This window comes from Notechis scutatus, chromosome 1 (assembly GCF_049901735.1).
Source record: "Notechis scutatus isolate UNSWTSFEM ecotype Mainland chromosome 1, rNotScu1.2, whole genome shotgun sequence".
NCBI classification, from domain to species: domain Eukaryota; kingdom Metazoa; phylum Chordata; class Lepidosauria; order Squamata; family Elapidae; genus Notechis; species Notechis scutatus.
In genome coordinates this window covers 196,915,615-196,929,642 of record NC_142009.1, presented here as the reverse complement: position 1 = coordinate 196,929,642, position 14,028 = coordinate 196,915,615, and the positions used below count along the sequence as shown (strand labels likewise).

General features: G+C 37.9%; 1 protein-coding gene across 1 annotated transcript in view; it reads right to left on the bottom strand.

Annotated features, from left to right (window-relative positions):
- The window catches only part of LY75 (lymphocyte antigen 75), a 103,512-nt gene that overhangs the window by 14,189 nt on the left and 75,295 nt on the right, over positions 1 to 14,028 (bottom strand). Inside the window, exons 23-28 of the mRNA XM_087949890.1 lie at positions 10,515 to 10,675; positions 8,401 to 8,527; positions 6,656 to 6,882; positions 4,124 to 4,292; positions 1,565 to 1,732; positions 329 to 451 (exon numbers count right to left, since the gene is read on the bottom strand). Coding sequence (XP_087806016.1) covers positions 329 to 451; positions 1,565 to 1,732; positions 4,124 to 4,292; positions 6,656 to 6,882; positions 8,401 to 8,527; positions 10,515 to 10,675 — 975 coding nt within the window. The remainder of the gene's footprint in view (positions 1 to 328; positions 452 to 1,564; positions 1,733 to 4,123; positions 4,293 to 6,655; positions 6,883 to 8,400; positions 8,528 to 10,514; positions 10,676 to 14,028) is intronic.

Below are 14,028 nucleotides of genomic sequence, written 5' to 3'. Positions count from 1 at the left end.
CTAACACTCATAGAAATGCTAAATATTTTTAGAAATGCAACTTAATTACTACTTATCCGTCTAGCCCCCTTTTAGGCCACTATTAGAGTATGCAATCATAAACATAGTCTTAAATAAGGGTAAAACATTTTAAAATAAACTGACTTTGGAGAATCGTTCCATTCACTCCCAGTTGACAATTTTAACTAAAACAAAATTAACATTTTCTGATTATCATATAATAAAAGAAACACTGAACTTTTTACACATCAAGGTTCTGCAAATAATATAAAATTATTGTAGTCTCTAAATTCAAAAAGCAAGAGCCAATAAATAATTTCCAACATACCATCAGTGTCATAAATCAAACCCAACCACATCCACTGAACAAGACCACTATAAGACTGAAACTGTTCAAGAATAAAATCATTTTCATCTTCATCCCTGATACTCAAAAGAGATGCGTTTGAATCTGTTGAAACAAAAAAAAATCATGAAATGAACTTAGAGAATTTTATAACACTATCTTTTTGAAGATTTAAGCAAAGGATCAGATCTGAGAAGCACTGCCCATATGAAAAGAGATCTTAAAGTCATTTTATTGTATAATGGGAATAGCAAATTCCACGTTAGACAAAGTTAAGCAACAATAACTAGGACTCTCAATATGTGTAACATAGATATGTACAGCTGGAAAAGATGGAGAGACCTGAAGTGTTTTACAAGGAACATTTGATTAGGAACTTTCCTAAGAAAAATAATAGAGCTTCAAGCAACGATTAAAGAGGATTATATTTCCAAAACATGAGAAAGAATATGTTCTGTTCCCAACCTCCACAATTTAATAACATTCAGTAGGAAAATAATGGGAGAAAATTCTGTAGGTAATTTAATATGTGGAATTCCACGCCAGAAGGTGGAGCAATAGTTCATAGAAATTTAAAATGCAGTTCAGGGGAAATTCACAGATAAAAAGCTGTCAGCTTTATTCATTACAGGTAGATATAGCCTCCATTTGACAGAAGTGAATCGACAGCAGAGGTGCTGTTGAAGTGTGCATAATTTGGCTGCAGGAATTGTCCTGCCAGTCTTGGAAACAGGATGTTGAACTAAATGATTATTCTTACAGTTCAGCAGTTTTGGCTTCATTTTTATTATACAAATATTATATTTCATTAAATATTGCAACTTGGAAACTCTTCAAGAAGCCTCTTTCTTAAGTGAGAAGAAAAGTGGGTGTTTAAGAAGTCATTTCTTTTAGTCATAACCAGCAAGAAAGGCTTGACTCAGGTTAATGTTAACAAAATATATAAGTTGATTAACAATTACTTTTATTATGTCAAAGGATGATCCAGTGGGTCACAGGGTATTCTAATATTATACAAACGTACATTCTCTAAACAGTAACATTAAAAAATAATAATATGAGGACCCTTTTCCATGTATTGCCCAGTTGTAAAATCAACAGTTTTGCATGCAGCAAGTTACAAATACAGTAAAATTAAGGTGCCTCAAGTCCAAAAATGTTCTTCATAAAAGTCTTTGAACACAGAAAAAATCAGAACTTTAAAGAGGAACAGCTTACTCATTTTCATGCATAAATTGTTAGCTTCAACTGCTTTCAATCCTCTCCATCTATTTTGTGGTATTAAAAATGTGTAACAACTGTTTTGATATGCTATCCATGGCATATTCTTAACCTGGTGTGGGCATTTAATTGATTCAGGATATGCTTCTTGGGTTTCAGTATCATCTGAAAAATAAACCCTTTTTAAAGGCAGTGCTTAATATCTAAAATACATTTAATGTTTAATACTACAATACAACTTTCATCAACTTAGAATTACTGGATGCTGGTCATTAATGATATCATTTTGTGGTCAAAGAAAACAAACAAACAATAAATCTGGTTACCAGGAATGAGAATGTGAAATAAGAAGGATCAGAATATTAAAATTCATCTTATAAAAAAATAAAGGTAATCAGTATTATTTATCCTTCTCCAATAGATGGAATGGCATTTGGGCCAAGGGCATTTACTAAATATGATGGTTTGAAAGAGATGAGAATCACTTGTGTTTCCTTTTCTTTAGATACACACACGTGTTCTCTCTCTCTCTCCCCCTCCCTCCCTCCTTCCCTCCCACATTCTACCTAATCTCAGGCAACCCACCTCACAAGATGGTTGTTGTGGGTAAAATAGAAGGAAGGAAATGTCATGTATATTTGCCACTGTGAGTTAATTAGTAAGTAATAAAGTGCGGTTTAAAAAGCTAAACTGATAAAATAAATAATCTTTTCTAAATGTATTCTCGTTCTTTTCTATATCTATAACTTTGCATTCCTTATGTACAGACTTCCGATGGAAGGAAATCCACAATCAAGAAGTTGGTGACACTATTGTGATAAAAGCCCAGCCCCTTTGTATGTGCATGTATAAAAGAGTGAGCTTTGATTGGGCTGCCTCAACTGCCATCTTGACTCTTATGACATAGGCCCAACCCACCAAAAGCCACTGTTTTAGTATTTCTCAGGCTAGCTAGATTTGTTATTTACTTGTTTTCTGCTGTATGCTCACAGACCAAAAGTTAACCCAGAAATCAAAACAAGCAATTTTACAAAGGCAAGAATGATAAGAAACAACCTGCCTTCATAAACTAGCATATCTATCAACACATAACTTTTTCTAAGCCTAAATCAGACCAAACACTTTCTAATAGCAATGGTGAAGGGGTAAAATGTTACAACTTTGTCAGATTTTGCAAGACTGATCCCCTTTATAAAAAGCATTAAGCCCAAACATTCGCTAATAAGGGGAAAAGTTAGTGTTTTGATGTAAATGTACTGGAATCTAACAGTTGACCAGGTTGGACTTTTTGTATATATTAGAGGATGAGTTGTGTTCTTTTTAGGCATCTATAAAATAGTTAACTGATATGAGTGGATATATATGAGTGGATATAGTCTGATTCATTGGTCATTATATGAAGTGGCTCACAAATGTGTGTGACCAAGGTCTCCAATAAGAATAACTTATCCTCAGAGCCTTTGTTTTGGAGCTGTGTGAGAGATAAGAATTGTTTTCTCTGGAACAGCTGCCTCCGCCTTTCCCATTCACCACCATCTCTGTTTCCTCCTTCACAGGAGTCCTTAAGACTCCTTTTCAAGGTCTTCAGGGCCTTCTGAGAAGGTTAGAATCAAATTGGCCTTGGCTGGAACACACAGCAGATAAATTCTAATCAGTTGTACTGGCTCCCCTTCTCCCCCAAAAGTAAATTCTTCCTCTGAGCGTGAATATATTTACAATATAGAGCCTAAACCTGATAGCAAGCTGAGTTAGTCTCAACACCTTTATCCTGGGAACAAGGAAGCCTGAGCAGAGAATACACTGTGTCAAAATATTGAAAAAATGATTCACCATTGCAACCATATCTAACATTAATTCATACATACACAGCATTCAAGATATTACAACTTCTGATTTATGAGGAAAACGATGATTAAAAAAAATTGGCAGAGAAGTGGAGTACAGCTTTATTTTAGAGAAGGTAGACCCCTTAAAACTTATTCTACATTCAAAAGCCAAAAAGTGAGTGATTGGCAGCCAGTAAGAATTATGAAAGCACCGGTGGGTAGCTGTGTAATTTTAAGTACAGGTAGTCCTCAATTTACAACCATTCACTTAGTGACCATTCAAAGCTACAAATGCAGTGAAAAAAGTGACTAGTTTTCGGAAGCTTGGCAAATGGTTCATATCCATGACGGTTGCAATCTCCCAGGTTCGTATGATTGATTCCCTTTTGCAACCTTCTGACAAGCAAAGCCAATGGGGAAGCCACATTCACTTAACAACGGTGTTACCAACTTAACACCTGCAGTGATTCACTTGACAAGTGAGGCAAGAAAGGTCATAAAATGGAGTAAAACTCACTTAACAAATGTTTTGCTTAGAAACAGAAATTTTGGGCTCAATTGTGGTCGTAAGTCAAGGACTACCTATACATATATAATACAAAGTGGCTTATTTTCTACTGTATATTTTTTTTGTAACTATACGTATATTTTCATTTTTACTTTACGGGCTTAAAATATTTTCAATGCAAAACTGTAGACTCATGACATATAGTAATAAAAGAAGCCCTACTTCCGGGTAAGTAACAAACTGCCCCTGGTTTTTCTGTATAACATTCAGATGTTTTCCAAAATCCATCTGTGTCCAAATACACACAGTCACCAAGCAAATCTTTGCTTTCTTCAGACCAACGACTGAAACTAATGTGTTTTTCATCTGTCCAGTGATAATGTCTTCCATCCTAGGAACATCAGAAAGCAGAAAGATTAGCTGCATAAAACAAACTATTAACCTGTTCCGGAAGCTATGACAAGAAATCATGAACTTAAAATTCAAGCAAGTGGTTTTCAGAATGGACACCAGGAAAAATATAACAAAAATATGGAAGCCAACTTTGCCAAATTGGCAGCTTAGAAAAACAAGAACTCGGGGGTCAGTGGATTCTGTAAATTTAGTAAGAGATTAATTGTTTTTGGAAGTTTTTATATTTAAACTGGAATATGATACTTCCTGCATTGTTCAACACATTTTCTTACATAGACTTTTACTGGATAATATGAAAGCTAGTTTTTTTTCATATTCCCTATGATCTCTGCCCTTAAAAGAGGGGGAAAATTTTCCAATATTAAACTAAAACCCTCAAAGTGATGCAGCATAAACTTTGCCACGTTTAATATAAACATCTAGGTCATTTTATTTGCTATGCATTCTGCCCAAAAAGGAAGCACATGCAGTACTCTGGTGTGTCTCCATTTTAGTCTCTGAGCAGATTCTGAACAGAATCTCAAAACAATTCAGATCAAATAGTGTTGCTTTTGAATCTTAAATCTCATATTGGATTTAAATCTTAGCACTATCAAACCTTGGAACAAAACCAGATTTTAGCTGATTTGCACATCCTTATTAAATACATCGATTTGTAATAACTGCTATTTATTTCAGTTTAGGCAATGGCTGACTCCAAACCAACTCACAGTAAAATATGCACTAAAATGCAATACAAGACAAAACAAGATTGGAATCCTGTCACTTAATGCAGGGGTCCCCAACCACCGGTCCGCGGACCGGTACCGGTCCGTGGAACAAGTCCTACCGGGCCGCTGGCTTGCTGGGCGCCGCCATCTTTTGATGAAAAAGTGCTTCCGGTGAGCTTTTCCAGGTAGAAAGCTCACCGGAAGCACTTTTTCATAAAAAGATGGCGGCGCTTAGCTTTCAGTGAGCTTTTCGGGTAGAAAGCCATTTCTACCGGAAAAGCTCATCGAGCGCTGCGCCGCCATTTTTTTGATGAAAAAGTGCTTCCGGTGAGGTCACGGAAGCACTTTTTCATCAAAAAGATGGCGGCGCCAGCTATGCCGGTACCGGGCGGCATAAAAAAGGTTGGGGATACCGGGCTGCGGCGTAAAAAAGGTTGGGGATCACTGACTTAATGCATAGAGTGGAAAGCACATCTGACAAGGGTTCCATCCATCTTAACTCAAGCCTGGAAGAACTACCAGGTCTCCAAGAGTTTACAGAATGTCAACAGGGTGGAGCCCCACATATTCCAGAGGGTAGGTATCTACAACAGAGAAGGTTTACTTCCTGGGTCTCCATAGATGGCACTATCTAATCAAAGGAACCTGGAGTGGGCCAATACTGTTTTGGCATCCTGAAGCCAACATCAGACACAATATTGTTTTGGCATCCTGACAACCATCACAAGGCATAAAGCAAAAGTATTAAATGGGCATAGCAATATATGCTGCCCACCACTGTCCATTCTGGAACATGAGAAACTTCTGAATAGTTTTCAATGGCCGCCCCCTGTACAATGCATTGCAGTAATTAAGCCATGAGGTGACTGTCCAAAGGGCTTCCTGATCCAGAATGAGCACAAGTGGAGTAGCAGTTTGAGCACCGGGGAGCTGCTACTTCATTTCAAGAGTATAAATGGAAAAGATGCTCTAATATCCGAGCCATTCAGCATTGTAAGATTGAGTTGGTGTTTTCTTCTCCCTATCTAGGCCTGAACAGCCTTCCAAGCATTGAGATAGGATCGCAACAATCTTACTTGGCAGATCTGGGGTTGAGGGAAATAATTGGGTATCATAAGCATATTAATGATATTGAACCCCAAATCGGCAGATAATCTCATCCAGCAGCTTCACATAGAAAGGTACACTCCTCTACCTAATGAGTTATAGTAGTGCTGGATTTCAATCTCCATCCAGGAAGCATGGCCAATTTGCTGGTTGGAAAGCTGAAGATAGTAAGACTTTATGGAGACTTGAGGTATGAAGTATTTATCTGACAGGTACCATTTTGGGTAAAATTGTTCTTGAACAATGTGGACATTCCCATGATGCTAGATTTGAAAGTGTTTTTTTTTTAAAAAAAAACAATGCACTGTAGAACTATTTAAAGGAGCAAAAAGAATTTATCGCCATTGTTGAGACATTCTAAAAAGGTATTCATGAGACATGTATCTGCAACATGGTTCAGCGCTCTAAACAGCCGGAGTGCTCACATTTTGGAGGTATTATTTAAAGTATATTTGATCATTTTATCATATGTCCAATGTTTTTTATTTCAAGAGTAAGTTTGAAAGGGAAAGCAAAACCTTACATCATTGCTAGTGAGCCCAATCCAGAGCGGGTGATTATGGAGAGCCACCTGAGAACCAAGAAATGCCTGTTGATATTGTTCTGTAATGCTAACCAGCCTCATATTGCTCTTCAGGCATTCTTCCTGGGCATCAAACCACGTCAACTTCTTCAGAATTATGGTATAGGTGACATTTAGATATTTCATGGTATTTTCAGGAACTTGTATTGTCTGGTTTTTTACAGAATCTACAGAAGAATAAGCAGTTGAAGAGAAGGAATGAAGTAATATACGATAAAGAACTTCATTTTCAAGGACAGCGTTTTCCCTTCAGGGAATAGATCTTGAACTTTCAAATACATTTTGGAGCACATTGTATTTTGGGCAACTTAATAAAAAATAGGGGATTTTCAGTCATCCAGGTCAGGGGTCACCAACCTTTTGGACATCAGGGACCACTAAACTCATAATTTTAAATCCCAGGGACCACTAACCAGTTCTGTGAGTGTGGCCTAATTTGTGGGTGTGGCTTGGTGGTCATCTGGCTGGCTGGGCATGGCTTGTATGTAAATATTATAAATATTTATATAAATATTGAATTTTTAATAAAAAAGAGCAACTTTTACCCAAAATCAGGCAAAGCAGGCAGGCAGATTGAGTTGCTCACAGAATCATTCAGTGATCTATCTACCTGCCATTGGCTAGCTCAGTCTCTCAAATTTGCTTGTCGTGAGTCTGCACTGAATAATAGAACCTTCAGTCCTAAAGGAGGTTTGGCTGTGCTTAAAAGCAGAGCCGAAGATCTAAAGACTAGCTAGAAAGCAAGAAATCCAACCATTTCCTGCTTCCTAGCTAATCTAAATCTCCCGGCACAGCAGAACAGATGATGGTTGGAAAAAGGAAAAATAGCAATTTAGCAGGCAAGTTTGCCAGGTAAGGAGTGAGTGGGGGGGAGGGTTCCCGCGGGCCATGTAGGCTGGGCAGCCTTGTGTTTCTGTGCAGCCTGGATTAATTGCTTTGAGGGGGGTGCTCTGGGGGTGAGATTTCTCTGTGGCCCACCAAAATTTTCTTGCGGACCACTGGTGGGCCACAGCCCAACAGTTGGCGATCGCTGATCTAGGTCATAGTTGTCCCAATGGTGCAAAGGCAACTGGTCTTTGTTTTTCTTTGAAGATGTTTTGCTTCTCATCCAGGAAACTTCTTCAGTTCTGACTGAAGATTGATTGAATTTTAGTAAGATTAGGACCGCAATGCTGAATCTCAGTGAATCACTTAATCTAACTGATATCCAAAGCCAATGAACCAGATAAATCAGTCCAATTTTCCTAGAAAATTTAAATACATATAAAGGATATCTAATGACTAGCATATCCTAAAAAGCTTTCCTTTTGGGCGTAAGAGGAAGAATATTTCTCCTTCGTTCAAGAAGGTGACATTCAAGATTGTACCAGGAAGCTTTCAAAAGTAAAACATTGTATGGAAAGCCAGTAGTACAGTATTACATAATAGCTCTTAGCCAAGATAACATTTAATTTGGGAATTACATTTAAAGTAATTAAATCTTACCACAGAAAGTGAGCTATTTAAAAAATTTTTTTAGATCTCTACCATCCAGCTCCCTAATGTGGATCCAACAAGGTCAGGAGATTTACAAGTGGATCTTCTAATATTAAATATTTTATGTGCTGACTGTATTATCTGGCCATCTAAAATGCCACTTAGTGAAAAGCTGGTATTTCAAATCTTTATTTCTCCACTTCACGTACCTGGATGCTTCTGACATATGGCCAAAGGCAAAGTATCAACACAAGAAGTAAAATTCCAAGTTCCTAGATAAGCTTTGGGATTATTGAGCAAAACACCACACTGGTTACTCTCTTCCTCATTAAATACCTGGGGGGTGGGGGGGGGGTGGAGAGAAATATGACATATTATCAGTGCTGGCATGTCTCATAAACAAATATGATTGAAACCCTTGATACAATGATATTAAACAGTAATGTTTGGAGGTATTGCTAAATTATACATCTAGCTCTTGTGTGTGTAAAACAGACTTGTCAACATCCTCATACCTCCTTTATTCTTACATAGCTACTGGAATGAGATTTGGGTCTTGTTTGTAAAGTTATTGCAGTTTAATGTTCTCCCTAGTAGTGGTGGGGAAAATATGCTGAAATCAAAATGAACAGCAATTTTGAGTATTCTAAGTTCAAAATAACACATTCCATGTTGTAGAAATGTTCCATCTTCCATCCCATCATTACTGGTAATGTAATGACCTGCCTGCCTATTATGGGCAACAATCAGGAAGGGAAAGCTTTGATGGAGTGAGAATTGGCACCATTTACCAACTGCAGACCTGAAGGAATATGAAACACTGATTGTATAACTGCATCCCAAGCAGGAAACAGCAATTTTTCTTTATCAAGCAAAAACATACAATCCCTGCTTCCTCCACCTCACTCCTTCTCAAGGAGAAGTTGAGGCATCCATGGTATGTTCTTACAAGCCAAGGGAATACCCAATAAGTTTCCCTTTTGGCTACCAATGTTGCCCAACAATAGATCATATGTCTGATAACCAGGGTCCTGCATGAAGTTTTGTCTAAAACAGGGGACATGATGGCATCCAGGTGTTCACATTGGACACTAACTTGGTAGAACACCTGATTTCAAGATCACTGCTGGACTTTTCCAACCCAGCCATTGGAACTATCTGAAGACTAGCCCCTTTAATCATCCTTGAGATTCTTTGGCTGGCAAGCCCTTTGCCTATGAATTTCATTCATTAAAGATTCTTTTATTAAAAATAATAATTATTGGCTCCAATTCTTCCCTTTTACAATTTTGTGGTAGGGTAGAGAGAACATAGCACTAGTGTGGACTATTGCTCCATCCACTTTTGTGGCTCTGAAATAAAATGAGATCACATGCGACCTATTTGGTATTCTCCTACAGTGTTACCTCTCAAAATATTTTGAGCTTAATTCTGATTTCAGATGGAGCTTAATTCTGACTTCAGATTAAATGTTTGCTTCTTGAACAGCTCTGGGGTTGGAATCCAAACCTACTGTTATTTTTGGTTTTTTAAGTTACACTTTCTTCCCTGTCATTATAATGAGATTAAAGCAAAAACTGATGATGATAGGTCCACATAATAACCAATGAGCATAGGAAAGATCCACATTACTCTCTCGGTAAAAATATGGGAGGTTGTGCCATCACCTGCTTTTTCTGCTTTTTTCATTTTCTTAGCTTAGTCTAATATTCTCCCATTCCACTCAGCAGGGCTGACCCTGGTTAGCTTTTCCAAGATCAGCCCCAGTTGACCAGGTCAGCGGTCCCTAAGTTTTCCAGCTTGGCAAAGCAGCTGGGGAGAGGGGTGGTTCAGTGCAAGTGGTGTATGCCTGCGCGTCCACCACTTGCGCAAATACAGCTTTGTGTGTGCGCCCTTGTGCTTACCGCGTGCACAAGTGAAGTTTTGCATGTGCACGCACTTGCCCACTGCTTGCGTGGCCCAGTTCCAAATGGGCCATGGCCCAGTAGTGGGCTGCGGCCTGGGGGTTGGGAACCCTTGGACTAGGTGATGTTACCTACTGTGACTTATAATTAAGCTTGTTATTAAAATCATATTTCCTATGCTGCTGTCACAATTATATCACAAGCAATATTTAACATAATATAAATGATCCAATCTTATACCTAAACTTCTGAAGAAGGCATCCAACTGCAAACAATATATTCAAAATGGATGGGATATACTTTTCTATTTTCAACTTCCCATCTCTCCTCTACCTTAAATTAGTAAAAGCAAAACTTTTTTCTGCTTTAAATAAATGACAGGGAGAACCTACAGTGTAAAAACAGTATCAATAACTTACATGAAACTGAATTTTTTTTAGCCTTCCTTGAAGCAAAGGATGGAAATTGACATAATCTAAATCACTGCCATCAGTCCACTTGCTTACATGCATATGTATTTGGGAACGTAAACCAATCCAAATCTTTGGGGGCAGACCAGGGAGTAAGGTTGTTATAAAGTCTGTTGGGAAGATAAATATTTGCATATTAGGATTAAACAGGTAAAGGAATTCACTGGCAGATAAGGGCAGTCCATAAAGTCAAGACGGCAACAATAACTCAATAGAATATAAATTGGTTTTATTTATAAATTACATTATTTTGTCTATTTCTAACCTCCCCCCCCCACTACTATTCCAGGATTAATGCAATTGATAGATGCATTCAGTAAAACAGCAGGATGCTCTATTAATTGGTCCAAATTGGAAGTGTTGCCAATTGGTGAAACTGGGGGTAACCCAGTCATATATCAGTTCAGTTACACAGAAAAGATCTGTGTAAGACAGCATTTTATTCGAGTTGTAATAAGAGTAATGTTTCTTTAAAACACCTATTTTTTCAATGTCCTATACTAACTAAATCTGGGGAGGAAGTATTGGACTATATTAATTTGATTGGCTGACAAAAGTTAAATTTTTCAGAATATGTAATTTTTCTCTTGAATTATATACTTCCTATGTACATGGAATCTGAAAACTGGACAATGTAAATTGATTCTCTGTGCCCTTACTTTGGCCAAAACACTGATATTAGAAGATAAATGTATGGCCTCATTCACTCAATGGATTGGAAACCTGATTGCATTTGTCACCAATGGGGCAATTTCCTATAGACACAGACTTTAAATGGACTTTGTATAATAAAATATGGAACTCATTTATACAAATTACAGCAGCAAAAAAAGAATGGCCATTATATAAGTGTATCAGAAATAAATATGTACCTGAACAATATTTACATTAGATAAGATCTATCTATCTATCTATCTATCTATCTATCTATCTATCTATCTATCTATCTATCTATCTATCTAATCTATCTATCACTGTAGCTGCTGTAATAATGATCGATTACACTTTCTTTTGATTTTTTGTTGTATTTTTCACTTTTTATGTGGTTTTTTTGAGAATGTACAGTATGCATTTTTATTATAATTATTTTAGGATTTTTTTTCTTTTCTTTATATTATTTTAAAAGCAATAAAAATAATTTTCAAGATGGAAATCACAACTATGAAACTGAAACCATGCCTCCTTTAACGTGCATCACAAGAAAATAAAAGGGGGCAGAGCTTTGACTGCATAGTGGGACTGCCATCTTGACTTTTTTTGGACCTTCTTCCATAGCTCTGTGTCATATATAACACGATGAACCTTTGTTGTTGTTGATTTCCTGATTTTATCAATCTTCTCACAGATTATATCCCATGGTTCACTAATGGAATATTAAAACAATATCTATGGAAGAGGCTCAGCCAAGATCCATAGGCTGAATTCACTTACTTGTAAACACTGCCAGTGACATCTGCAATTGCTTCTCCTTCAGAGAACTGTCATTTCTATTCACTCCCATAAGGATACCACTATCATGCTGTGTTTTTTATTCCCTTCAACTCAAAGGGTGGCAAAATATTGCTTCCTTTAGTCGGACATTCAGAGATTAGTGGCCTTCTAGTGAGTTTGGTGGGAGAGTGTTATTCATCACTGCTGTTCTTATTAGCTACGAAAGTGAGGAAATACTCTGTTTTATAGGAATTTATATTGCTCTTGTTTTATTTATTCTAAACCACTTGGAGCCTGCTGTACAAATATTATAATTAATTCATAATTCATAATATAATAATAATAATATGAATTAATCATGATTCATTCATAAATAAATAACAGCAAGGAAATACAATGCTTATATCCACACCCACAGAGTTTGTAATAATTCTCAGTTTTAAGTTTAAAAATGAAAACCTTGTAAGATTTTGAAAGAATAGAGAAGATGCCACCTGTAAAATTAACAGTGCATTCTTACATAATTAATGGTAATATTCACCATCCCTATTTTTTATTTGGAAGAGGTCTTTTCTGCTACACCAAAAGGAAGGGTACCGTATTTGCCGGCGTATAAGACGACTTTTTTGCCCTGAAAAACATGCCTCCAAGTGGGGGGGTCGTCTTATACGCCGGGAGGACTCCGACTCCCACTTCGAGCTTGAGTTGCAGCCGGGAGGGAGGCTGGGGGGGAGCGGTGTGTGTGTGTGTGTGTGTGGCGGGTGTCACTCGCCACGCGCTGCGCAACCTTTCCCCCTCTTCCTTCCTTAGCGGTGTGGGGAGGAGAGGATTCGAAGATCCTCACGTGCGGCGTACTTTTCTTTTTTTTTTCTTTTTGCACGCAGGTTTTGCATGCGGGCGGCTGTAGGTTAAGGATGGGGAGCCCCGGGTGGGTTATCAGGTTTTACGGTGCTTCCAACATGTGCGAACGGTGGGAGAGCGGAGAAGAGAGCGGCGAGCGCCCGCTGTGTGAAATCCTGCCGTCAAAGCAACACTGGGGGAGGCAGGGTATAAATTTACCAGGTTAATGTAGCAATGGTGATTAATGCCCAGAACATTGTTTGCGGGTATTGGGGTGTGTGTGTGTGTGTGTGGTGGTGGTGAGGAGAGGTTGTCCTTTGAATGCGGAAAAGTAGGTGTGACCTTGTGTAGGAAAATAAAGAGATCCTTTTAGCGTGTTTGGCTTCTTTGCCTCCCCTCGTTCGTTTTGACGTGGAGATAATGGCCTTCGGGCGGGAGGGAAGAAAACGGTAGCTGGATCATTTCAAATTTCACTTACTCTCCTGCCTCACTTCAATATGTCTGAGCGACTCCAGATACTGGAAGACTTTTTGAATGAAAGTGTTACCTCCATTTTTTTTTTTAAAGAGGGCCACTTGGGGAAAAAAAAAGATTCTAAGGAATTCCTTGTTTCTTGATTAAAGAGAAGGCATTGAATATACTGTTCCTTGGCAGCCTTTTCAGTGTCCGGGTTTTTGGTGTGTGTGTGTGTGTGTGTGTGTGAGAGAGAGAGAGATCAGCTGTATTGAGAAGAGAACGTTTCCTGTGTTCTCATTTTATTTACAACATATTTTACGCTTAATGGTAAGCAATGAAAAATATTTTTAAAACTCATTTCTAAACTCCATAGCTATTTGCATATTCTTGGTTCAAAATTGGATTAGCTCATTTCAAAATTGTCCAAAGCAGAAAAGTGCGTCAAAAAAAAAAAGTGCAAAAGTGGAAGGTGTGTGGAAGAGGGGGTAGTCTTATACGGCGAGTATATAACAAACTCTATATTTTGAGTGGAAATGTTGGGGGGTCGTCTTATACGCCCAGTCGTCTTATACGCCGGCAAATACGGTACATAAGAAGATATGCAAGAAGAGTTTCAGCAGAACAACCAGAATGTTCTGCTCCTTATGTGTGTACATGTGATGTTAAAACATATGTGCAAAAAGGGCAGGTGCTGGGTTTTGTCATTTGTCTTCCCAACAGCGCATGTCCACAAACA